The sequence below is a fragment of the Cololabis saira genome, chromosome 15 (genome assembly GCF_033807715.1).
Source record: "Cololabis saira isolate AMF1-May2022 chromosome 15, fColSai1.1, whole genome shotgun sequence".
NCBI lineage: Eukaryota > Metazoa > Chordata > Actinopteri > Beloniformes > Belonidae > Cololabis > Cololabis saira.
In genome coordinates, this window is record NC_084601.1 from 45402104 (window position 1) to 45427629 (window position 25526).

Below are 25526 nucleotides of genomic sequence, written 5' to 3' on the forward strand. Positions count from 1 at the left end.
TTTAGCGCCGCCCTGGTGGCTCCTGGAGCGGCTCTTTAGCGCCGCCCCGGTGGCTCCTGGAGCAGCTCTCTAGCGCCGCCCTGGTGGCTCCTGGAGTGGCTCTTTAGCGCTGCCCTGGTGGCTCCTGGAGCGGCTCTGTAGCGCCGCCCTGGTGGCTCCTGGAGCGGCTCTTTAGTGCTGCCCTGGTGGCTCCTGGAGCCCAGAGCGGTGGATTAAACAAAGACATCATATAGAACACTAGACTGAGCAACAACGTAACGCGGGGCCGCCATGTTGGAATGGTGATTCGCTCCATTATAATGGACTTTAACCGGGTTGATCGGAGCAATGAACAGTCAGCGCATTTAATTAACAACATGTCGCTAAGTAACACTCGTTTTTATGTTTTCAATATCATCCCTGAAGCACTGATAAAAAAAAAACATGGTTTGGCGGGACTTAATGTTTATTGTTCATACTTGACACACATTAACACACATCTTGAACACTGGATATACATCACACACACACACACACACACACACACACACACACACACACACACACACACACACACACACACACACACACACACACATACTGTACATACATATATATATATATATATATATATATATATATATATATATATATATATATATATATATATATATATATATATAATCTTAATCTTCATCATCATCATCATCATCTTCATCTTTATCTTCATCATTATCATCATCTTCATCTTTATCTTCATCATCATCCCGGTCCAGTCAGAGTTTGTCCACACAAACTGGTTCTGCTTCAACTCTGAGGACGATCAGGACACGACTCATCCGTCCTGGACACTCTCATCATCTCCACCTGTAGAGGGAAGAAGAAATAAGAGAGCAGATAAAGGAGTGTTAGCAGAGAGCCCTCCATCAGCTGTAGAGGGAACAAGAAATGAGAGAGCAGATAAAGGAGTGTTAGCAGAGATCCCTCCATCAGCTGTAGAGGAAGAAAGAAGAGAGCAGATAAAGGAGTGTTTGCAGAGATCCCTCCATCAGCTGTAGAGGAAGAAGAAAGAAGAGAGCAGATAAAGGAGTGTTAGCAGAGATCCCTCCATCAGCTGTAGAAGAAGAAGAAAGAAGAGAGCAGATAAAGGAGTGTTTGCAGAGATCCCTCCATCAGCTGTAGAGGAAGAAGAAAGAAGAGAGCAGATAAAGGAGTGTTAGCAGAGACCCCTCCATCAGCTGTAGAGGAAGAAGAAAGAAGAGAGCAGATAAAGGAGTGTTTGCAGAGATCCCTCCATCAGCTGTAGAGCGAAGAAGAAAGAAGAGAGCAGATAAAGGAGCGTTTGCAGAGATCCCTCCATCAGCTGTAGAGGAAGAAGAAAGAAGAGAGCAGATAAAGGAGTGTTAGCAGAGATCCCTCCATCAGCTGTAGAGGAAGAAGAAAGAAGAGAGCAGATAAAGGAGTGTTTGCAGAGATCCCTCCATCAGCACATCCAGGACTTCAGAGTTCAGAGCTGCAGTGGAGCAGCTGTGTGTCTGAACATCCTGGAAGGCCGTCAGCTGGAATACTCCTTTATTTCTGGACACGTGAACACCAGCACAACACTGGTCTACAACAAACATCTGGACGCTCTGATTGGCTGACTGCTGTCTCTGTGTGTCTGTCCAATCCTGCAGCCTGTCATCATTCTCCTCTCACAGCTTCATGAGGAAAGCAGATGCTGAGAAGCTGCAGCTTTACTGGAAACACTAATCTTTGATACCAACTGGTTTTAGTACAAAACTGCTCAAAGCAGCAGAACCGAGTCCAACCTCCACTGACCAGAGATCCTGCAGCTGGTAGTCTGGACTGTCCACCAGATCAGAAAGCTGCTTCACATCTGCAGCCTGCAGGTTGTTGTCACTCAGGTCCAGATGTTTCAGATGGGAGGGGTTGGACTTCAGAGCTGAGACCAGAGAAGAACAACTGATCCCTGACAGACCGCAGATCCTCAACCTGAATAAAGAATAAAAGATACATTACAATTCAGCATCATCTTCATCATTTTACAGATTAATTACTATTCAGCATCATCTTCATCATTATAAATGCTCCATACAGAGTAGAGTTAGAAAGGTGATGGACTTTATGAAGGCTGATGTTCATATTGATGTCACACATGTGATCAATAGTCTGCATATATTTCTCTTCAGTATTATTGACTTGATGATCAGAAAAGTCTGAGTTTGTGCTGATTTCAATAAAGTCAGTGATGAGGACGACAGTCTAGACCATGTAAAGTCCATTCGTGTCACGTGTTTCTGTCCCAATAACACGTCTGTTTGTAAATTATGTTTTGGACGATAAAGTTTTCATTCCTAGCAGGACTATGTGAGCAGAGAAAGAGTTTCAGGACAGGAGGACGTCTTTGTTTATTCAGCATTCATGAAAGACATCTCTTCCCCAGTGATGGATCTGGAACTGGTGCAGAAAACTTTTGTCTGATTAATACATTTGATTCATCAAGAACAGATGCATGATGGTACAGAAACGTACAAATCTGAACCCTTACAGGGAAACTAGAACCAAATACTCGTCAAAATATGGAAAGTAATTGATGCTCCAGGGTTTAATGTAGTTTTTGATGGCAGAATCAGTTTTGGTAGATTTAATTCAAATATCAATCTTTCTATGTAAATATTAAATGAAGGTTAAAGTTTATTGAAGCTGAGTTTTGATGTAAAATTTATAATTTGTTAAAATGTTTTCTTCCATAAACGATGAATAAATGAACAATATCATCATTTCCATGTTTTTAAGGAGACATTTCCTCATCAATCAGTACATATTTGTCTGTTTAGGAGTTTTTTCAAACATTTTCTCTGAAAAAGTTGATTGAGTGACGACATAGTTTCAACACAAAGTTTCTGATGTTCTTGTTGGATGTTTTGTTGCTGATGAAGGAAACTCATCGTCTAGACAGCAGCTTTATTTCACTTTACTAACTTCAACACACATGTATTTATATTTAGTTTTACACACTGAAAACCATAAAAAGACATTATTTGTTGCTCCTTATGTCTTGATGTCTTGAATGAGCTCTATAACTCATAAATTGGACGACTACACATTCAGTCTGTCCACTATTGTCTGTCAGACTCTCTCAGTTTATTAACATCTGGATGACATTTCTGAACGTATTAGCTGTAAAGTTAATTCATGTTTGTTCAGATGTTTTATTCCAGGTTCAGACACATCTCTGGTTCTTCATTTGTTCCTGTCTGACACATTCACATGTTTAGTTTTATGTAATGAATCAGAAGAGGAAGTTTAAGATGAAACTAAAGCAGAGAAGAAGAACTCAGAGCAGTCAGATGGTCAGTGTGGATCAGTAGAAGATCAGCCTGATGTCTGCAGGTTAGTGTCAACACAACTTTCACATCAGATTCATCTGAACACACAACTAAAACATGTCTGACCTCAGAGTCTCCAGTCTGCAGTCTGGACTCTCCAGAAATCCACTCAGATGTTTCACTCCTGAATCCTGCAGGTTCTTGTTGTAACTCAGGTGCAGATGTTTCAGATGGGAGGGGTTGGACTTCAGAGCTGAGACCAGAGAAGAACAGCTGATCTCTGACAGACCGCACCTCTCCAACCTGAACAGAAAGTAAAACATGTTCCAGTCTCATCAGAGAAGTGTTTCTTCAAATATCAACGTTGACATCAGGTCCATGTGGGTCCCCACCGTATCTGGACTTTATAAAACAGGTTTTACAGTTTTGTTACATCCATGATGTGGGTTCCTGGTTGTTCCTCTGACATGTTCACCTTTACTGAACATCCTGAGCTTTTCTGGTCCAAGTCTGACACTAGATTAAGATGAAAACACCAACATACACACCAATCCTTTTGATTAGTGTTGATGTTCAAATATTGTTCAAAGCAGCAGTTTAGAGATCAGAAGCTGATCTAGCAACAATTATTAACACCAGAATGGATCTGTGGAGAACTGCTGGACTTTATATCATGTGTCCAGTTTTATATCATTTATGCAGGATTCCTGAGCTTTTTATCATAATGATCCTTGTATGTTATAAAGAGTTAAAATGATGTTTTCTGAGAGCAGAACATATTAAAATACTTTACTTTTAGTAATGTGTCATTTATAATTTGACCTAACTTGCAAACACCTAATAATTCTGTTACAACTGAGTTTATCAGTTAATATCTTACCTTTAGTTAAAGATAAGAATGATTGAATTCTGTATATTTATCAGACTAATTCAACAGATTCTGAAGTCTGTGTGAAACTAAACATCAGGTTCTGTATCGCTTGCACTTGAAAAGTCTTTGCTTGAACAACTAATGATCTGCTTGATTAAAGGACATTTCTGAATTAAACCCCCACGGGAGGATCTAAGACACTTCCTGTCAGGACGATCACTTTGACGCTCCACCTGTAGCCGTCAGTCCAACCTGTCCAGGTCTGAGGCCTCGTTTACACGCAGCAACAACGCTGCTGTTTTCATGAGTTTTAGCCGTTCCTTTACACCAAAACGAAGCTCAAAGTCTCCAAAAACCATCATTCCTGAAAACTCCGGCCAAAGTGGAGATTTGCTTGTAAAGGGAGAGAAAGGGACATTTAGGCTTCAGAACGTCTCATTATGGACAGAAACGTCACCAGCGTCATGTGTAGCAGCTGTGGTTACGGTTTGTTTGGCCGCTGTGATCATGATGGAAGCTGTTAAGTGATAACTGACTTCACTACTGTCTTAATGTGGCTGTTCAGGTCTGAGTCAGAACCACTCCCTGATTTCTGGCTTGGATATTTGGTTTTTAGCTTCACTACTTGAAGCTGAATGCCCACGTTTAATCTGATTTACTTGGTTCCAATTACTTCTGTTTTTATCTTCAATTAACTGAATTAAATTGTGGAACCTCCACTTTTTAATGTGATCAATGCATTTGAATGCATTAAATATTTGAATTTGTTAAATGTTTTCTTCCATAAAGGATGAATAAATGAACAATATTCATCATTTCCATGTTTTTAAGGAGACATTTCTTCATCAATCAGTACATATTTGTCTGTTTAGGAGTTTTTTCAAACATTTTCTCTGAAAAAGTTGATTGAGTGACGACATAGTTTCAACACAAAGTTTCTGATGTTCTTGTTGGATGTTTTGTTGCTGATGAAGGAAACTCATCGTCTAGACACCAGCTTTATTTCACTTTACTAACTTCAACACACATGGATTTATATTTAGTTTTACACACTGAAAACCATAAAAAGACATTATTTGTTGCACCTTATGTCTTGATGTCACCTGGATGAAATGATCTTAACAGAATTATTAAAGAATAATATTAAAAACACAGAAAAATATGTTTTTCAATGTTTAGAGTTTCATATTTGGTAAATTTGTAATTGTTATAATTAAATGTAATGTTAGTCAAAGGAAGCCAACGTTGGTTTGACTGATTTCATCCACAGTAAGAAGTTATTTAGTAAATGAGCTCTATAACTCATATATTGGACGACTACACATTCAGTCTGTCCACTATTGTCTGTCAGACTCTCTCAGTTTATTAACATCTGGATGACATTTCTGAACGTATTAGCTGTAAAGTTAATTCATGTTTGTTCAGATGTTTTATTCCAGGTTCAGACACATCTCTGGTTCTTCATTTGTTCCTGTCTGACACATTCACATGTTTAGTTTTATGTAATGAATCAGAAGAGGAAGTTTAAGATGAAACTAAAGCAGAGAAGAAGAACTCAGAGCAGTCAGATGGTCAGTGTGGATCAGTAGAAGATCAGCCTGATGTCTGCAGGTTAGTGTCAACACAACTTTCACATCAGATTCATCTGAACACACAACTAAAACATGTCTGACCTCAGAGTCTCCAGTCTGCAGTCTGGACTCTCCAGAAATCCCCTCAGATGTTTCACTCCTGAATCCTGCAGGTTGTTGTTATCCAGGTCCAGAAGTTTCAGATGGGAAGGGTTGGACTTCAGAGCTGGGCCCAGAGAAGAACAGCTGATCTCTGACAGACCGCAGTTCCACAACCTGAACAGAAAGTAAAACATGTTCCAGTCTCATCAGAGAAGTGTTTCTTCAAATATCAACTTTGTCATCAGGTCCATGTGGGTCACCACCGTATCTGGACTTTATAAAACAGGTTTTACAGTTTTGTTACATCCATGATGTGGGTTCCTGGTTGTTCCTCTGACATGTTCACCTTTACTGAACATCCTGAGCTTTTCTGGTCCAAGTCTGACACTAGATTAAGATGAAAACACCAACATACACACCAATCCTTTTGATTAGTGTTTGTCATGGCACACATTCTGTGGCCTCAAATTATTTCTCCTTTGCACCACCTGGTGGTAGTTTAGTAGTGTAAGTTAAGCGTTTCTGAGTGGTTAGTTCAGATCGTGTGACTCAGTCAGCCAGGAAAAGCTCTCCATGCGGTCAGAGAGACAGCTTCTCTCCTCTTTTCTTCGCGTTTGTGCCTTGGAGACTCTTTGCTTGTAAGTTCATCACCTTTTAATGTTTGGGGAAATTTATATACTTATATATTGTTTGAAATTCATATGTTTAGCTTGTTAAAAATACTAAGCCAAGCTAAATGTAGCTTCTTGTCGTAGCAGGTGTACGTAAGCAATGTAAATTCATTTATGTTGTATATTTTTCGTAACTAAAGCTTTGTAAATTTGTGTTTATTTCAGTTTTACATAAAGAATGGAAAGAAGAGAAACTGCGTTCGACTTTCTCTGAATCCTGTCTGTTAGCTATCTGTCTGGTGCGTAGATGATACACGTATCAGGGACACAATAGTAAAAAAGCAACGCTACAGCGGGCACAACAGCTCAAGAAAGCAAGCTTCACCTCAAGTATTCCTCACACATCATCACGCGCCATACGCCTGGTAGGCAACGGCAATACATGATGTCGGAGAAAGCATTAAAGGGTGAAGATGCAAAGGAGCAAAATGAAACTCTCAAGACCAGATCCATAGCCTCAGCTTCATCACGTGGATCAAGCAGCTCATCAGCTAGCACCGCTGCTGCCAAGGCCCGTGCCAAGCTAGAGGCAGCCCGAGCCAAGGCCGAGTTCATCAAGAAGGAATCTGAAATTATGATTGAAAAAGCTAAACTCAAAGTGACAGAGGCTCGTATGGAAGCAACACTTGCAGCTATAAAGCATGATGGAGAAGTGGCCGCAGCCATCGCTGAGACAGAGGTGCTAGAGGCGGCAGCAGGAAGCGAGCATGGAGAGAACTCAGATTCAGGTGACATCTCCGAACGCATCCGCGACTACATAAAGAGCCAGTCCCAGCTGGGATTAACGATTCCTGTAGAGGCTGAGCCATATCAACCAGTAGAACCTATTATCCATGTACTCAGACCTGAAACACCAACGAGGCAGAAAGTACAGCAACCTCAAACGTTAACACCAGCGCCTCATCCCATCTCACCGGCACCTCCATTCACTTTTTCACCTATTGCTCCAAAAACACTACTCACTGGAGATAACAATGTGGGTGATGTTGCTAGGTACTTAGAACGACGTGAGCTTATTACCTCAGGACTTACCAAGTTTGATGATCGTCCTGAGAGCTATTGGGCGTGGGAATCCTCCTACATGAACACCATAGACGGGTTGCAATTATCAGCTAGTGAGCAGCTAGACCTTCTATCAAAATGGTTGGGTGAGCATTCAGCACGTCACGTGAGGAGGATTCGAGCCGTGCATGTAGGAGATCCAACTAAAGGCCTAGTAAAGGTGTGGGAGCGCTTGGAAGACTGCTATGGCTCTCCTGAGGTAATAGAAAAGTCTCTCTTTGACAGGATCGACAACTTTCCAAGGATAAGTAATAAAGATGCCAACAAACTCCGTGAGCTTGGAGATCTTCTACAGGAAGTGGAGTCTGCTAAATATGAAGGTTTCTTGCCAGGACTCGCTTATCTAGAAACAGCTCGCGGCGTAGCGCCTATTGTAGATAAGCTACCTTATGGTCTTCAAGAGAAGTGGATGGCTCAAGGTTCTCAGTACAAAACTCTACGTAAAGTAGCCTTTCCTCCATTTTCATTCTTCTGTGACTTTGTCAGCAGAGAGGCACGGACACGCAACGACCCAAGTTTTGCTCTTTCATCAGGACCAGACAGGACAGGTCTGACAAAAATGGAGCAGCCCGTAAAAAGACAAGTGAAAAGCTCAGTCTATACCCACAAGACGGAAGTCTTACCAGAGACTGCGAGTCAGACAAGAGGTTCAAGCGGTCATTTAGATGATGTTGACAAAAATTGCCCTCTACATAAGAAACCCCATCCTCTCAGACGCTGCCGAGGGTTTAGGAACAAACCCCTACAGGAACGTAAGACTTTCTTAAAAGAAAATGGCATCTGCTTCAGATGCTGTGCTACAACCACTCATCTGGCCAGGAATTGCAACATAGCAATCAGATGTAAGGAATGTAATAGTGACATTCACATCGCAGCCCTTCATCCGGGACCACCCCCTTTAACACCAATTGAGCAAAGCGGGGAGGGAGAGACCGAGGCTGCTCAACCTGATGTTAGTTCTAAATGTACTGACGTCTGTGGAGATGAGAGAGGCTCAAGGTCATGCTCGAAGATCTGCCTAGCTAAAGTGTATCCAGAAGGCCGCCCAGAGAAAGCAGTGAAGCTTTACATAATTTTAGATGAACAGAGTAATTGCTCACTCTGCAGAACTGAGTTCTTCGACCTGTTGAACATCGAAGGAGCAAGCTCAGCATACACACTCCGTACCTGTGCAGGCGTGATAGAAACCACAGGCAGGAGGGCCACAGGGTTCATAGTGGAGTCCCTAGATGGATCGACAAAGGTAAAACTGCCAACTCTGATTGAATGTAATGACGTGCCAGATAACCGGACAGAAATACCGACTCAAGAGGCAGCGCAGGTGTATGCTCACCTAAAACCTATTGCTCATTGCATTCCTCCACTGGACCCAGAAGCCCAGATTCTCATTCTCTTGGGTCGTGACATCCTTCAGCTCCATAAAGTGCGAGAGCAGCGGAATGGACCCCACAACACCCCCTATGCACACAGACTTGATCTGGGTTGGGTTGTGGTAGGAGACGTCTGCCTAGGATCAGTGCACAAGTCTGCAGCTGTAAGTGCCTACCGCACCCATGTATTAGAAAATGGACATCCTTCTCTTTTCCCTCCATGTCCCAACCGGTTCTGTGTCAAGGAGAAGTTCAGCGTTGAACCTCCGCCTGAAGTTTCTCTTGAATGCGACACTCTCACCTTCGACAGCTGTGCCATAGGGAGTGCCATCTTTGAAAGGTCAAAGAACGACGATAAAGTTGGACCGTCTATTGAAGACAGACACTTCTTAGAAATCATGAATAGAGAGATGTTCATAGATGACAGCAACAGTTGGGTGGCACCGCTCCCATTCAAGACACCGCGAAAGCGGCTCCCCAACAATAGAGACCAGGTGTTGACATGTTTAACATCCTTACTACGCACTCTGGAGAAGAAGCCTGAGATGAAAACTCACTTTGTCAACTACATGCAGAACATTTTTGATCGTGACCATGCTGAGGTAGCCCCTTCCCTGCAAGAGGGTCAGGAGTGTTGGTACCTACCGATCTTCGGGGTTTACCACCCTCAGAAGCCAGGTCAGATCAGAGTTGTGTTCGATTCTAGTGCACAAAAACAAGGCATCTCTCTGAACGATGTTCTGCTTTCTGGCCCAGACTTAAACAACAGTCTGCTGGGAGTTCTGTTACGTTTTAGATGAGAATTGGTCGCCGTAACTGCAGACATTGAGCAGATGTTGCACAGTTTCATCGTCAGGGAGGACAGCAGAGATTTTCTACGCTTTCTATGGTTTAAAGACAATGACACCAGCAAAGAGATCATCGAGTACCGCATGAGAGTTCACGTGTTTGGTAACAGTCCGTCCCCTGCTGTGGCCATTTATGGTCTCCGACGTGCGGCTGCTCATGGTGAAGAGGACTATGGCTCAGATGCTAAACACTTTGTTGAAAGAGAGTTTTATGTTGACGATGGACTTCTGTCAGTGCCTACAGCTACTGAAGCTATCGACCTGTTAGCACGAACACAGGAGATGACTCGAACCTGAGACTTCATAAGTTTGCCTCTAACAGTAAGGAGGTAATGGAAGCGTTCCCCATTGACGATCGTGCTAAAGGACTCAAGGACCTCGACCTGGAGAAAGATCCTGCTCCTATCCAACGCAGCCTCGGACTTAGCTGGGATCTGAAGAAAGATGTGTTTACCTTCTGCGTAGCTGACACAGAGAAGCCGTTTACACGTAGAGGAATACTTGCCACTGTCAACAGTCTCTTTGATCCGCTCGGGTTCATCGCGCCCATCAGCATCCAAGGAAAGTTCCTGCTACGCGAATTATCAAGTGAGGCTCTTGACTGGGATTCCCCTCTTCCTGAGGAAAAGGAAGAACAATGGAACACCTGGAGGAAATCGCTCCATGATCTTGAACAGTTGGAGATTCCCAGGCCATATGCTCCCTCCACTCTCTCTACAGCCCTGAGAAAGGAGCTTCACATTTTCTCGGACGCTTCTGTCAAAGCAGTTGCAGCAGTAGTGTACCTCTGTGTCATCGACAGAGAAGGGGCATGTCATGTTGGATTTGTTCTTGGTAAAGCGAAGCTAGCTCCACAAGCTGCTCACACTATTCCCAGACTGGAACTGGGAGCTGCTGTTCTATCTGCAGAGATAGCGGAGATAGCCACAAGTGAATTGGATCTCATCCCAGATGCTGTGGAGTTTTACACCGACAGCAGAGTCGTGCTTGGTTATATCCATAACCAGACAAGGCGATTCTACGTGTACGTCAGCAATCGAGTGCAGCGCATCAGGAAGTTCTCAAGCCCAACACAATGGCATTATGTTTCTACAAAGCATAACTCTGCAGACCATGCCACTCGCTTTGTACCAGCAGCTCAGTTAAGCTCCACCACCTGGCTAACAGGACCTGCATTCCTATCACAAACTGGAAAAGAACCTCCTTTGGAAGAGGACAAGTTTGACCTTGTTGATCCGGACGTGGATGTAGAAGTTCGTTCACTCTCCACCACTCTATCTACTCAGAGTCCCCTCCTAGGATCTCAACGCTTTGAGCGTTTCTCTTCGTGGAGGTCATTAGTGAGAGCCACAGCTTCAGTAATACATGTTGCCAAGTCTTATAAGGCTGACGTTCAGGACAGAACCTGCAAATCATGGCACCACTGTACAAAACCTTGTACCGTGGAAGAACTGCAACAAGCAGAGACTGTCATAATCAAAAGTGTGCAAAGAGAAGCTTATGGAGAAGAGCATGCTTGTATTGCTAGCGGAAAAGACATTCCAAAGAACAGTGTTCTGAAGAAACTGGACCCTTACTTGGATGATGGAGACCTCCTCAGGATAGGAGGTCGGCTTAAGCATGCTGCATTGGACTTCAAAGAAAAGTTCCCTGTGCTTATTCCAGGCAGCAGCTATGTCGCAAAGCTTCTTGTGGAACACTATCATGACAGAGTAAGGCATCAAGGTCGAGTTTTTACTGAAGCTGCTGTTCGCACCGCAGGGTATTGGATTGTTGGTGCCAGGAAGCGTGTCAACAGCATTATTCATAAATGTGTGAAATGCAACAAGCTTCGTGGAAAGGCAACCGAGCAGAAGATGGCAGACTTACCCATCGATCGCCTGTCCACCGAACCACCATTCACGTATGTAGGACTGGACGTGTTTGGTCCTTGGACAGTTGTTGCAAGACGTACGCGAGGAGGGCAGTTGCAAAGTAAAAGATGGGCTGTTCTCTTTACCTGTATAATAATAATAATAATAATTCATTTTATTTAACGGCGCCTTTCATGTCACCCAAGGTCACCTTACAGAATAAAAACAAAACAATACAATAAAGGAAATACAATAATAATACAGTAGAAATTATAATACATACACACATACACAATACATACAATTAGACAATCAAGGAGCAACAGTACAGATAACAGAACAGTATGGTGGGAGGTAGTGTGTGGTGACCGGTCAAAGTGAATGGGCAAGTTTAAACAGGTGAGTCTTGAGTTGTCTTTTGAAGATGGTGATGGAGTCTATTTGTCTTATGTGTGGGGGGAGGGAGTTCCAGAGTCTGGGTGCCGTACAACTAAAAGCTCGGGCACCCATGCTGCTAAGGTGTGAGGTGGGAGTGAAAAGAAGTCCAGCAGAGGTTGAGCGGAGGGTACGGGAGGGGGTGTATTCTTTCAGTAGGTCACAGAGGTAGGTGGGGGCTAGGTTGTGAAGGGCTTTGTGGGTGAGGAGGAGGTTTTTATAAATGATACGGTATTGGACTGGGAGCCAGTGGAGTTGGATAAGAACGGGGGTGATGTGGTCAGATGACTTGATGCGGGTGATGATCCGGGCGGCCGAGTTCTGAATGAGTTGCAGTTTGTCGGTGAGTTTGGTTAGGAGGCCAGTGAGGAGAGCATTAATTCAATTCAATTCAATTCAATTTTATTTATATAGCGTCTAATACAACAGAGTTGTCTCTAGACGCTTTACAGAGACTCATACCCAGAACATGACCCCCGAGCAGTTATTACATAAACAATGGCAGGTAAAAACTCCCCTAGTGGGAGAAAAACCTTAAGCCAAACAGTGGCAAGGAAAAACTCCCCTTTAGGAGGGAAGAAACCTTGAGCAGGACCAGGCTCATCAGGGGGGACCCTCCTGCCGAGGGCCAGACTGGTGGGTCAGGGACGGCAACAGCACAGCAGGCAGGTGGAAGCAGCAACGGGATGACCGGGGGTGGGGACCGCAGGCCAGCACACAGCTCCCGAAGCTCCGGCCCAATCAGCAAGTCCCAGGTTGGGGTGCAGGGTCAGGAAAAGACTTGTGCTCCGTAATGCAAGCTACAAGCCACCCACGGCCACCTGCAGGACAAAAGAGAGAAAAGGGAGGAGAAGGGGGGGCCAGCAACGGGATGACCAGGGGTGGGGCCCGCAGGCCAGCACGCAGCTCCCGAAGCTCCGGCCCAATCAGCAAGTCCCAGGTTGGGGTGCAGGGTCGGGGAAAGACTTGTGCTCCGTAATGCAAGCTACAAGCCACCCACGACCACCTGCAGGTTCCGGTGTCCGGCAAAGGATGCTGCAACATGGACAAAAGAGAGAAAAGGGAGGAGAAGGAGGGGCCAGCACAAGAAACCACAGGAGCGACTCTGACACACTAAAGTTTACACTACCTAGAGATTTACCAACACCAGCTAGAGGTTTACTAAACACTAACTATAGGCTTTACTAAACAGAAATGTTTTAAGTTTACAGTACAGTATTACAGTAATCGATACGGGATGTGACGAATGAGTGGACCAGAATTTTGGTGCTGGATTGGGACAGTGCTGGACGAACTCTGGAGATGTTGCGGAGGTGGAAGAATGCAGTCCGGGTGATGTTGTGGATGTGAGGTGCAAATGAGAGTGTATTGTCCAGAATGACGCCGAGGCTCTTGACGTGGGGGGAACAGGGTACCGGGAAGCCGTCGATGATGATGGGAGGGGCGGGAGAGGGTTGTGACTTGGTGAGGGTGGATTTGGAGCCGATGAGAAGAGCCTCAGTTTTATTGCCGTTGAGTTTGAGGAAGTTATTGCTCATCCAGGTATTGATGTCGTGTAGGCAGGTGGTGAGGGAAGCGGGAGGAATGGCAGCGGTGGGGTTGGAGGAGATATATATCTGAGTGTCATCGGCGTAAGTGTGAAAATGGACCCCATGGTGACGGAGAATTGAACCTAGGGGTAGGAGGTAGATGGTGAAGAGAAGTGGACCCAGTACTGACCCCTGGGGGACACCCATTGTGACACCCGTGCATCCGGATTTATGGTTCTTTAGTTGGACAAACTGTTGACGGTCAGTGAGGTAAGATGAAAGCCAGGAGAGTGCAACACCAGTGATCCCAATGCCAGCCAGGCGGTCCAGGAGTATTGGGTGAGAAATGGTGTCGAAAGCTGCGCTGAGGTCCAGGAGGATGAGGATGGTGAGTAGGCCAGAGTCAGCTGCACGGAGGAGGTCGTTAGTGATTTTAACCAGGGCTGTTTCAGTGCTGTGATTGGGGCGGAAACCGGATTGGAAGGGTTCGTGGAGTTTATTTGAATTTAGGTGGGACTGTAATTGTGCTGCTACCACCTTTTCCAGAGTTTTGGAGATGAAGGGAAGGTTGGAGATGGGCCTGTAGTGATTGAGGTCAGATGGGTCTGCACCTGGTTTTTTTAGGGTGGGTGTGATGGCAGCTAGTTTGAGGATTGGGGGAACGGTTCCAGTGGTGAGGGAAGAATTAATTATTTTGGTAATCATGGGGGAAATGGATGGCAGACATGCTTTGACAAGCAGGGTGGGGAGGGGATCGAGCTGACAGGTGGTGGTTTTGGCTTTACGAATGAGTTCTGAGATGGTGTGTTCTGATACCGGAGTGAAATTGGTGAGAGGACTGGAGAGGGGTTGGTTGGTGGTGGTTATCCATGGTGGGTCATTTGTGGGAGAGCGTGTTGAGGCCAGTTGATGGTGAATGATGTTGATTTTGGAGCTGAAGAAGTCCAGGAAGGCGGTGCACTGGTCAGTGGAGATGTCTGGAGGGAGGGTTTTTGGAGGCTGAAGTAAGCGGTTGACGGTTGAAAAAAGGACTCTATTGTTTCCTGTGGCAGAATTAATGAGGTTGGAGTAATATGATGATTTGGCGGTATTAAGTGCATTTTTGTAGAGCTGAAGGTGATCGGAGTACATTTGGATGTGCACAGTGAGTCCGGTCCTTTTGCAGAGTCGCTCCAGTTGACGGCCTGTGGATTTGAGCTGGTGGAGGTCAGGGGTGAACCAGGGGGCAGAGTGGGTAAATGAAACTGAGCGGGTTTTAAGTGGAGCCAGGGCAGTGAGAGAGGAGGAGAGACAGTTATTGTAGTGTTGTACCAGATCGGCAGGGGAGGAGGATGAGGGGGGATTGGGGAAGGAGCTGATAAGGGTAGAGAGATCTGTGGGGTTGATGTGTTTGATGTTTCTGAAGGAGATGATCCGTTGTTCTTTGACTTTGTGCAAATGGGTGTGGATGTCATAAAGAATGGCTTTGTGGTCCGAGATGGGGAAGTCCATGATAGTGAGGTTGGCGGGAGTTATGTCTGTGCAGCAGATTAAATCGAGAATGGGACCTTTGCTATGTGTTGCGAGGTTGACGTGTTGTGTGATACCAAGGCAGTTCAGAAGTGATGTGAAGTCATTTGCTAGGGTGCAGGATGGGTCGTCAATATGAATGTTGAAATCGCCATGGAGGATAACAGTAGGGGACATTGTGCATACAGATGTTAACAGTGATGAGAATTCAGTAAGGAAAACAGCGGAGGGTTTTGGTGTATGAGCTCTCGTGCCATACATATTGAGTTGATTGACTGCATGGACTCCTCTACCTTCATAAATGCCTTAAGACGTTTTTTTGCTCTGAGAGGACCCGCCAAGCAGATACGCTCAGATTGTGGGACTAATTTCACAGGGGCTTGCAAAGACCTGGAAATGCTGCTGACCGTCCCCCATAAACACAGAGTAAGGAAGTACCTTAGCGAAGAGGGCTGTTCATGGGTCTTCAATCCACCTCATGCATCCCACATGGGAGGAGCCTGGGAGCGGATGATAGGTGTCTCAAGACGCATACTTGATTCTATGCTACAACAGAACAGTCCCTCTCGTTTGACACATGATGTGCTTTCTACCCTGATGGCAGAGGTCACTGGAATCGTCAATTCAAGGCCTCTAATTCCTATCTCGACGGACCCAGAGTCACCTTTCTTGTTGACGCCAGCCATGCTCCTAACTCAAAAGGTCTGCACTCTCTCTCCTCCCCCAGGCAACTTCAAGGAATCTGATCTGCACAGACAACAATGGAAGCAGATGCAGCATCTTGCTGACATTTTCTGGAGTAGATGGAGGCGTGAATACTTGGCAACACTTCAGAGCCGAAGGAAATGGCAAGAGGACAGACCAAACCTGAAGGAGGGTGACGTTGTCCTTCTTAAAGATTCTCAAGCCAAGCGCAATGACTGGCCGATGGCACTTGTGACCAAGACATTTCCTGGCAGCGATGGGAAAGTCAGAAAAATTGAGTTGAGGGTCGCAAAACATGGGACAATCAAGACATTCCTCAGACCTGTTTCAGAAACATTTCTCCTTATGTCGCCTTGCTGATATTTTGGTGCATTTTAGTAGACATTCCTATGTTCTTAGTTAGTTACATAGTGGTATATAATTAATACCAAGCGGGGAGTGTCATGGCACACATTCTGTGGCCTCAAATTATTTCTCCTTTGCACCACCTGGTGGTAGTTTAGTAGTGTAAGTTAAGCGTTTCTGAGTGGTTAGTTCAGATCGTGTGACTCAGTCAGCCAGGAAAAGCTCTCCATGCGGTCAGAGAGACAGCTTCTCTCCTCTTTTCTTCGCGTTTGTGCCTTGGAGACTCTTTGCTTGTAAGTTCATCACCTTTTAATGTTTGGGGAAATTTATATACTTATATATTGTTTGAAATTCATATGTTTAGTTTGTTAAAAATACTAAGCCAAGCTAAATGTAGCTTCTTGTCGCAGGTGTATGTAAGCAATGTAAATTCATTTATGTTGTATATTTTTCGTAACTAAAGCTTTGTAAATTTGTGTTTATTTCAGTTTTACATAAAGAATGGAAAGAAGAGAAACTGCGTTAGACTTTCTCTGAATCCTGTCTGTTAGCTATCTGTCAGTGGTGCGTAGATGATACACGTATCAGGGACAGAATAGTGTTGATGTTCAAATATTGTTCAAAGCAGCAGTTTAGAGATCAGAAGCTGATCTAGCAACAATTATTAACACCAGAATGGATCTGTGGAGAACTGCTGGACTTTATATCATGTGTCCAGTTTTATATCATTTATGCAGGATTCCTGAGGTTTTTATCATAATGATCCTTGTATGTTATAAAGAGTTAAAATGATGTTTTCTGAGAGCAGAAGATATTAAAATACTTTACTTTTAGTAATGTGTCATTTATAATTTGACCTAACTTGTCAAATACCTAATAATTCTGTTACAGCTGAATTTATCAGTTAATATCTTACTTTTGTTAGGATATTGGGCATTATAAGGCTCATGCACATCTTCACACACCCTGCATACACTGTTTGTTTATTATTTGGCAGATTGGCACTGGGTCGATACGTCACAAGGGGGCGCGGCTATATAACGTCATCACCCGCTGACGAGGAAAGGATTGTTTGAACCAGGTGGCGGCTGGCGTGTTTTGTGTGGTATGCGGGTCGGGAGTCACTGACGTTACGATTCACACGGAGGCCAACACTCAACCGGTAGCTGATAGTTGTGCACACGGTGAGAGGAGCGGAGCTTCGTGTATGGAATATTATTATGACTGAGACGCGTGCGGCATCGGAGACGTGCAGCGACATAGAGATGGACATATGAAGAAAAACATAAAAAAAACACCTACGGGAAAAAAAAAGGATAAAACTGAAAACGTAATAAAAAGAATCCGGAGCGGGATTGGATACCCGCATCTGAACTGAACCTAACCAGCACCTCGCTTCGGCTGCGACGGCCAACGACCGTGCTGGCCGTTGCCAGCAGGTGAGTGGACAGGTTCTGTTATTGTGGAACGTGGCCGGTTTTTGTTGTTTATTTTAGTTTGACACGCACACACACACACATACATACATTTCAGGTCAGGGTTATGTCCTACTTAACGAGGTAGTAGGTTTTAACTTGTGACACTTTTAGTTAAAGATAAGAATGATTGGATTGTGTATATTTATCAGACTAATTCAACAGATTCTGAAGTCTGTGTGAAACTAAACATCAGGTTCTGTATCGCTTGCACTTGAAAAGTCTTTGCTTGAACAACTAATGATCTGCTTGATTAAAGGACATTTCTGAATTAAACCCACACGGGAGGATCTAAGACACTTCCTGTCAGGACGATCACTTTGACGCTCCACCTGTAGCCGTCTGTCCAACCTGTCCAGGTCTGAGGCCTCGTTTACACGCAGCAACAACGCTGCTGTTTTCATCAGTTTTAGCCGTTCGTTTACACCAAAACGAAGCTCAAAGTCTCCAAAAACCATCATTCCTGAAAACTCCGGCCAAAGTGGAGATTTGCTTGTAAAGGGAGAGAAAGGGACATTTAGGCTTCAGAACGTCTCATTATGGACAGAAACGTCACCAGCGTCATGTGTAGCAGCTGTGGTTATGGTTTGTTTGGCCGCTGTGATCATGATGGAAGCTGTTAAGTGATAACCGACTTCACTACTGTCTTAATGTGGCTGTTCAGGTCTGAGTCAGAACCACTCCCTGATTTCTGGCTTGGATATTTGGTTTTTAGCTTCACTACTTGAAGCTGAATGCCCACGTTTAATCTGATTTACTTGGTTCCAATTACTTCTGTTTTTATCTTCAATTAACTGAATTAAATTGTGGAACCTCCACTTTTTAATGTGATCAATGCATTTGAATGCATTAAACATTTGAATTAGTTCAAATGTTTTCTTCCATAAACGATGAATAAGTGAACAATATTCATCAATTCCATGTTTTTAAGGAGACATTTCTTCATCAATCAGAACATATTTGTCTGTTTAGGAGTTTTTTCAAACATTTTCTCTGAAAAAGTTGATTGAGTGACGACATAGTTTCAACACAAAGTTTCTGATGTTCTTGTTGGATGTTTTGTTGCTGATGAAGGAAACTCATCGTCTAGACAGCAGCTTTATTTCACTTTACTAACTTCAACACACGTGTATTTATATTTAGTTTTACACACTGAAAACCATAAAAAGACATTATTTGTTGCACTTTATGTCTTGATGTCACCTGGATGAAATGATCTTTAAAGGAACCCTGGTTATTAAGACTTGTAGTCCCTAATTAGCCACAATTGTTCTCTTATACTAAGATATGTTGTTAGAAACACATAAAATAATCTAATTGCTTTAAAAATCTACAATGTTTATCACATATTTTGACCTGCGGGAGGCGCCATGTTTTCCCTGCGCAATGCATTCTGGGGGCGATGACGTAGAGCGGTGGCTCTGGGAAGATAAGCTGCGTTAGTTTAACTGGGACAGGTATCTAAAACATAGATGAGCAGCATCTCCCGGCCGTGGAGGCTGACGAGGGAGCCCATAAGACGTCTCGGTTCAGGCAAACTGGATCAAAGTTCTGTGATGCACGAGAGATCTGCAAAAATGATCAATGTCGTGCGCATCTTACCAGTGCATTAGGCTACGGCGTCGACGGCGGAGTCTACGGCGTAGACGGCGTAGCCGTGGCTCTAGAGCCTGCAGCGCACCGCCACCCGCTCTCCGCTCCCGCCGCTGCCGGGATGGAGACGCCGGTGGGCAGGAGGCACGTTTGGGTTTGGCATAGCCCCCCCTCTCCCCCCTAAAACCGGCCTGGGTGCTGGGTGATGACAGACCAGAGGCTGAGGGGACTGGCCCGGGACTTTGATGAAACGGGAGGCCCAGACTTCGCGTCAAATAGGCAAGAACATCTTTATTTAATTTAATGACGCCAGATCTGGCTGGGGTTTTTATTGTAGCATCGGTTATCTGCTAGTTGAAACGTGTGGTCGGTTAGTCTATCTGAGTTTTATGGTGTTTTTATAGTTCATGCTTTATGGTGCGGTACTTTTTTTTTTTTTACTTTTTTGTAGGTGTTCGTCACCTTAATGTTTATCTGTGTTTTGATCTGTGTTTCTGGTGCGCCGTCACCTGTTTAGCTGTGTTTTGATCTGTGTTTCTGGTGCGCCGTCACCTGTTTAGCTGTGTTTTCATGTTTCTGGGTGTCAGAACAGTGGACGGGGGTTAGCAGGAGCCACCGTCTGACGTCACTACCCAGAATGTAAACAACAATGGCGACCTACGAGTTAAATTATATTTTCAAATTTTATAAAAACGAAGACATCAACAAGGTTTTTTATATCACATTTTTATAATTGATACCAACATTTATCTTTTAAGACCTACATGTCTTAATAGCCAGGGTTCCTTTTAACAGACATATTGAGGAATAATATTAAAAACACAGAAAATTATGTTTTTCAATGTTTAGAGTTTTATATTTGGTAAATTTGTATTTGTTAAAATTAATTTTAATGTTAGTCAAAGGAAGCCAACGTTGGTTTGACTGATTTCATCCACAGTAAGAAGTTATTTAGTAAATGAGCTCTATAACTCATATATTGGACGACTACACATTCAGTCTGTCCACTATTGTCTGTCAGACTCTCTCAGTTTATTAACATCTGGATGGCATTTCTGAACGTATTAGTTGTAAAGTTAATTCATGTTTGTTCAGATGTTTCATTCCAGGTTCAGACACATCTCTGGTTCTTCATTTGTTCCTGTCTGACACATTCACATGTTTAGTTTTATGTAATGAATCAGAAGAGGAAGTTTAAGATGAAACTAAAGCAGAGAAGAAGAACTCAGAGCAGTCAGATGGTCAGTGTGGATCAGTAGAAGATCAGCCTGATGTCTGCAGGTTAGTGTCAACACAACTTTCACATCACATTCATCTGAACACACAACTAAAACATGTCTGACCCCAGAGTCTCCAGTCTGCAGTCTGGACTCTCCAGAAATCCACTCAGATGTTTCACTCCTGAATCCTGCAGGTTCTGGTTCCTGCTCAGGTGCAGATGTTTCAGATGGGAGGGGTTGGACTTCAGAGCTGGGCCCAGAGAAGAACAGCTGATCTCTGACAACCTGCAGTTCTCCAACCTGAACAGAAAGTAAAACATGTTCCAGTCTCATCAGAGAAGTGTTTCTTCAAATATCAACTTTGTCATCAGGTCCATGTGGGTCACCACCGTATCTGGACTTTATAAAACAGGTTTTACACTTTTGTTACATCCATGATGTGGGTTCCTGGTTGTTCCTCTGACATGTTCACCTTTACTGAACATCCTGAGCTTTTCTGGTCCAAGTCTGACACTAGATTAAGATGAAAACACCAACATACACACCAATCCTTTTGATTAGTGTTGATGTTCAAATATTGTTCAAAGCAGCAGTTTAGAGATCAGAAGCTGATCTAGCAACAATTATTAACACCAGAATGGATCTGTGGAGAACTGCTGGACTTTATATCATGTGTCCAGTTTTATATCATTTATGCAGGATTCCTGAGCTTTTTATCATAATGATCCTTGTATGTTATAAAGAGTTAAAATCATGTTTTCTGAGAGCAGAATATATGGATTCAAATGATTTAATTCTGTATATTTATCAGACTATTTCAACAAATTCTGAAGTCTGTGTGAAACTAAACATCAGGTTCTGTATCGCTTGCACTTGAAAAGTCTTTGCTTGAACAACTAATGATCTGCTTGATTAAAGGACATTTCTGAATTAAACCCACACGGGAGGATCTAAGACACTTCCTGTCAGGACGATCACTTTGACGCTCCACCTGTAGCCGTCAGTCCAACCTGTCCAGGTCTGAGGCCTCGTTTACACGCAGCAACAACGCTGCTGTTTTCATCAGTTTTAGCCGTTCCTTTACACCAAAACGAAGCTCAAAGTCTCCAAAAACCATCATTCCTGAAAACTCCGGCCAAAGTGGAGATTTGCTTGTAAAGGGAGAGAAAGGGACATTTAGGCTTCAGAACGTCTCATTATGGACAGAAACGTCACCAGCGTCATGTGTAGCAGCTGTGGTTACGGTTTGTTTGGCCGCTGTGATCATGATGGAAGCTGTTAAGTGATAACTGACTTCACTACTGTCTTAATGTGGCTGTTCAGGTCTGAGTCAGAACCACTCCCTGATTTCTGGCTTGGATATTTGGTTTTTAGCTTCACTACTTGAAGCTGAATGCCCACGTTTAATCTGATTTACTTGGTTCCAATTACTTCTGTTTTTATCTTCAATTAACTGAATGAAATTGTGGAACCTCCACTTTTTAATGTGATCAATGCATTTGAATGCATTAAAAATTTGAATTTGTTAAAATGTTTTCTTCCATAAACGATGAATAAATGAACAATATTCATCATTTCCATGTTTTTAAGGAGACATTTCTTCATCAATCAGTACATATTTGTCTGTTTAGGAGTTTTTTCAAACATTTTCTCTGAAAAAGTTGATTGAGTGACGACATAGTTTCAACACAAAGTTTCTGATGTTCTTGTTGGATGTTTTGTTGCTGATGAAGGAAACTCATCGTCTAGACACCAGCTTTATTTCAGTTTACTAACTTCAACACACATGGATTTATATTTAGTTTTACACTGAAAACCATAAAAAGACATTATTTGTTGCTCCTTATGTCTTGATGTCACCTGGATGAAATGATCTTAAAAGGAACCCTGGTTATTAAGACATGTAGTCCCTAATTAGCCATAATTGTTCTCTTATACTAAAATATGTTGTTAGAAACACATAAAATAATCTAATTGCTTAAAAAATCTACAATGTTTATCACATATTTTGACCTGCGGGAGGCGCCATGTTTTCCCTGCGCAATGCATTCTGGGGGCGATGACGTAGAGCGGTGGCTCTGGGAAGATAAGCCGCGTTAGTTTAACTGGGACAGGTATCTAAAACATAGATGAGCAGCATCTCCCGGCCGTGGAGGCTGACGAGGGAGCCCATAAGACGTCTCGGTTCAGGCAAACTGGATCAAAGTTCTGTGATGCACGGGAGATCTGCAAAAATGGTCAAAGTCGTGCGCATCTTACCAGTGCATTAGGCTACGGCGTAGACGCCGTAGCGTACGCCGTCTACGCCGTAGCCGGGGCTCTAGAGCCCGCAGCGCACCGCCACCCGCTCTCGCCGCCGCCGCCGGGATGGAGACGCCGGGGGGCAGCAGGCACGTTTGGGTGGGCATAGCCCACCCCTGCCCCCCCTAAAACCGGCCTCGGTGCTGGGTTTTGATGGTTTGATGACAGACCAGAGGCTGAGGGGACTGGCCCGGGACTTTGACGAAACGGGAGGCGCAGACTTCGCGTCAAATAGGCAAGAACATCTTTATTTAATTTAATGACGGCAGATCTGGCTGGGGTTTTTATTGTAGCATCGGCTATCTGCTAGTTGAAACGTGTGGTCGGTTAGTCTATCTGAGTTTTATGGTGTTTTTATAGTTCATGCTTTATGGTGCGATACTTTTTTTTTTGTTTTTTTTTTTTTAACTTTTTTGTAGGTGCTTCGTCACCTTAATGTTTATCTGTGTTTTGATCTGTGTTTCTGGTGCGCCGTCACCTGTTTAGCTGTGTTTTCATCTGTTTCTGGGTGTCAGAACAGTGGACGGGGGCCAGCAGGAGCCACCGTCTGACGTCACTACCCAGAATGTAAACAACAATGGCGACCTACATGTTAAATTATATTTTCAAATTTTATAAAAACGAAGACATCAACAAGGTTTTTTATATCACATTGTTATAATTGATACCAACATTTATCTTTTAAGACCTACATGTCTTAATAGCCAGGGTTCCTTTTAACAGACATATTGAGGAATAATATTAAAAACACAGAAAATTATGTTTTTCAATGTTTAGAGTTTTATATTTGGTAAATTTGTATTTGTTAAAATGAATTTTAATGTTATTCAAAGGAAGCCAACGTTGGTTTGACTGATTTCATCCACAGTAAGAAGTTATTTAGTAAATGAGCTCTATAACTCATATATTGGACGACTACACATTCAGTCTGTCCACTATTGTCTGTCAGACTCTCTCAGTTTATTAACATCTGGATGGCATTTCTGAACGTATTAGCTGTAAAGTTAATTCATGTTTGTTCAGATGTTTTATTCCAGGTTCAGACACATCTCTGGTTCTTCATTTGTTCCTGTCTGACACATTCACATGTTTAGTTTTATGTAATGAATCAGAAGAGGAAGTTTAAGATGAAACTAAAGCAGAGAAGAAGAACTCAGAGCAGTCAGATGGTCAGTGTGGATCAGTAGAAGATCAGCCTGATGTCTGCAGGTTAGTGTCAACACAACTTTCACATCAGATTCATCTGAACACACAACTAAAACATGTCTGACCCCAGAGTCTCCAGTCTGCAGTCTGGACTCTCCAGAAATCCACTCAGATGTTTCACTCCTGAATCCTGCAGGTTCTGGTTCTTACTCAGGTCCAGATGTTTCAGATGGGAGGGGTTGGACTTCAGAGCTGGGCCCAGAGAAGAACAGCTGATCCCTGACAGACCGCAGTTCTCCAACCTGAACAGAAAGTAAAACATGTTCCAGTCTCATCAGAGAAGTGTTTCTTCAAATATCAACTTTGTCATCAGGTCCATGTGGGTCACCACCGTATCTGGACTTTATAAAACAGGTTTTACACTTTTGTTACATCCATGATGTGGGTTCCTGGTTGTTCCTCTGACATGTTCACCTTTACTGAACATCCTGAGCTTTTCTGGTCCAAGTCTGACACTAGATTAAGATGAAAACACCAACATACACACCAATCCTTTTGATTAGTGTTGATGTTCAAATATTGTTCAAAGCAGCAGTTTAGAGATCAGAAGCTGATCTAGCAACAATTATTAACACCAGAATGGATCTGTGGAGAACTGCTGGACTTTATATCATGTGTCCAGTTTTATATCATTTATGCAGGATTCCTGAGCTTTTTATCATAATGATCCTTGTATGTTATAAAGAGTTAAAATGATGTTTTCTGAGAGCAGAAGATATTAAAATACTTAACTTTTAGTAATGTGTCATTTATAATTTGACTTAACTTGCAAACACCTAATAATTCAGTTACAACTGAGTTTATCAGTTAATATCTTACTTTTAGTTAAAGATAAGAATGATTGAATTCTGTATATTTATCAGACTAATTCAACAGATTCTGAAGTCTGTGTGAAACTAAACATCAGGTTCTGTATCGCTTGCACTTGAAAAGTCTTTGCTTGAACAACTAATGATCTGCTTGATTAAAGGACATTTCTGAATTAAACCCCCACGGGAGGATCTAAGACACTTCCTGTCAGGACGATCACTTTGACGCTCCACCTGTAGCCGTCAGTCCAACCTGTCCAGGTCTGAGGCCTCGTTTACACGCAGCAACAACGCTGCTGTTTTCATGAGTTTTAACCGTTCGTTTACACCAAAACGAAGCTCAAAGTCTCCAAAAACCATCATTCCTGAAAACTCCGGCCAAAGTGGAGATTTGCTTGTAAAGGGAGAGAAAGGGACATTTAGGCTTCAGAACGTCTCATTATGGACAGAAACGTCACCAGCGTCATGTGTAGCAGCTGTGGTTACGGTTTGTTTGGCCGCTGTGATCATGATGGAAGCTGTTAAGTGATAACTGACTTCACTACTGTCTTAATGTGGCTGTTCAGGTCTGAGTCAGAACCACTCCCTGATTTCTGGCTTGGATATTTGGTTTTTAGCTTCACTACTTGAAGCTGAATGCCCACGTTTAATCTGATTTACTTGGTTCCAATTATTTCTGTTTTTATCTTCAATTAACTGAATTAAATTGTGGAACCTCCACTTTTTAATGTGATCAATGC

The 25526-nt window shown here is 43.3% G+C and overlaps 1 protein-coding gene across 11 annotated transcripts in view; it reads right to left on the reverse strand.

The window, feature by feature from the left end:
- Window positions 1-490: 490 nt before the first annotated feature.
- Window positions 491-25526, reverse strand: part of LOC133460987 (NACHT, LRR and PYD domains-containing protein 12-like) — a 72022-nt gene continuing 46986 nt past the window's right edge. For 7 of the 11 annotated variants that reach the window (XM_061741718.1, XM_061741720.1, XM_061741715.1 and 4 more), the window contains 6 exons: window positions 24043-24219; window positions 20594-20770; window positions 5856-6029; window positions 3438-3614; window positions 1801-1974; window positions 492-846 (listed from right to left, as the gene is read on the reverse strand). In XM_061741718.1, the coding sequence (XP_061597702.1) occupies window positions 837-846; window positions 1801-1974; window positions 3438-3614; window positions 5856-6029; window positions 20594-20770; window positions 24043-24219 (889 nt within the window). In that variant the 3' untranslated portion in view covers window positions 492-836. Of the gene's footprint in view, window positions 847-1800; window positions 1975-3437; window positions 3615-5855; window positions 6030-20593; window positions 20771-24042; window positions 24220-25526 lie in introns of those variants that run through there. The other 4 variants (XM_061741723.1, XM_061741725.1, XM_061741724.1 and 1 more) reach the window with 4 other exon arrangements.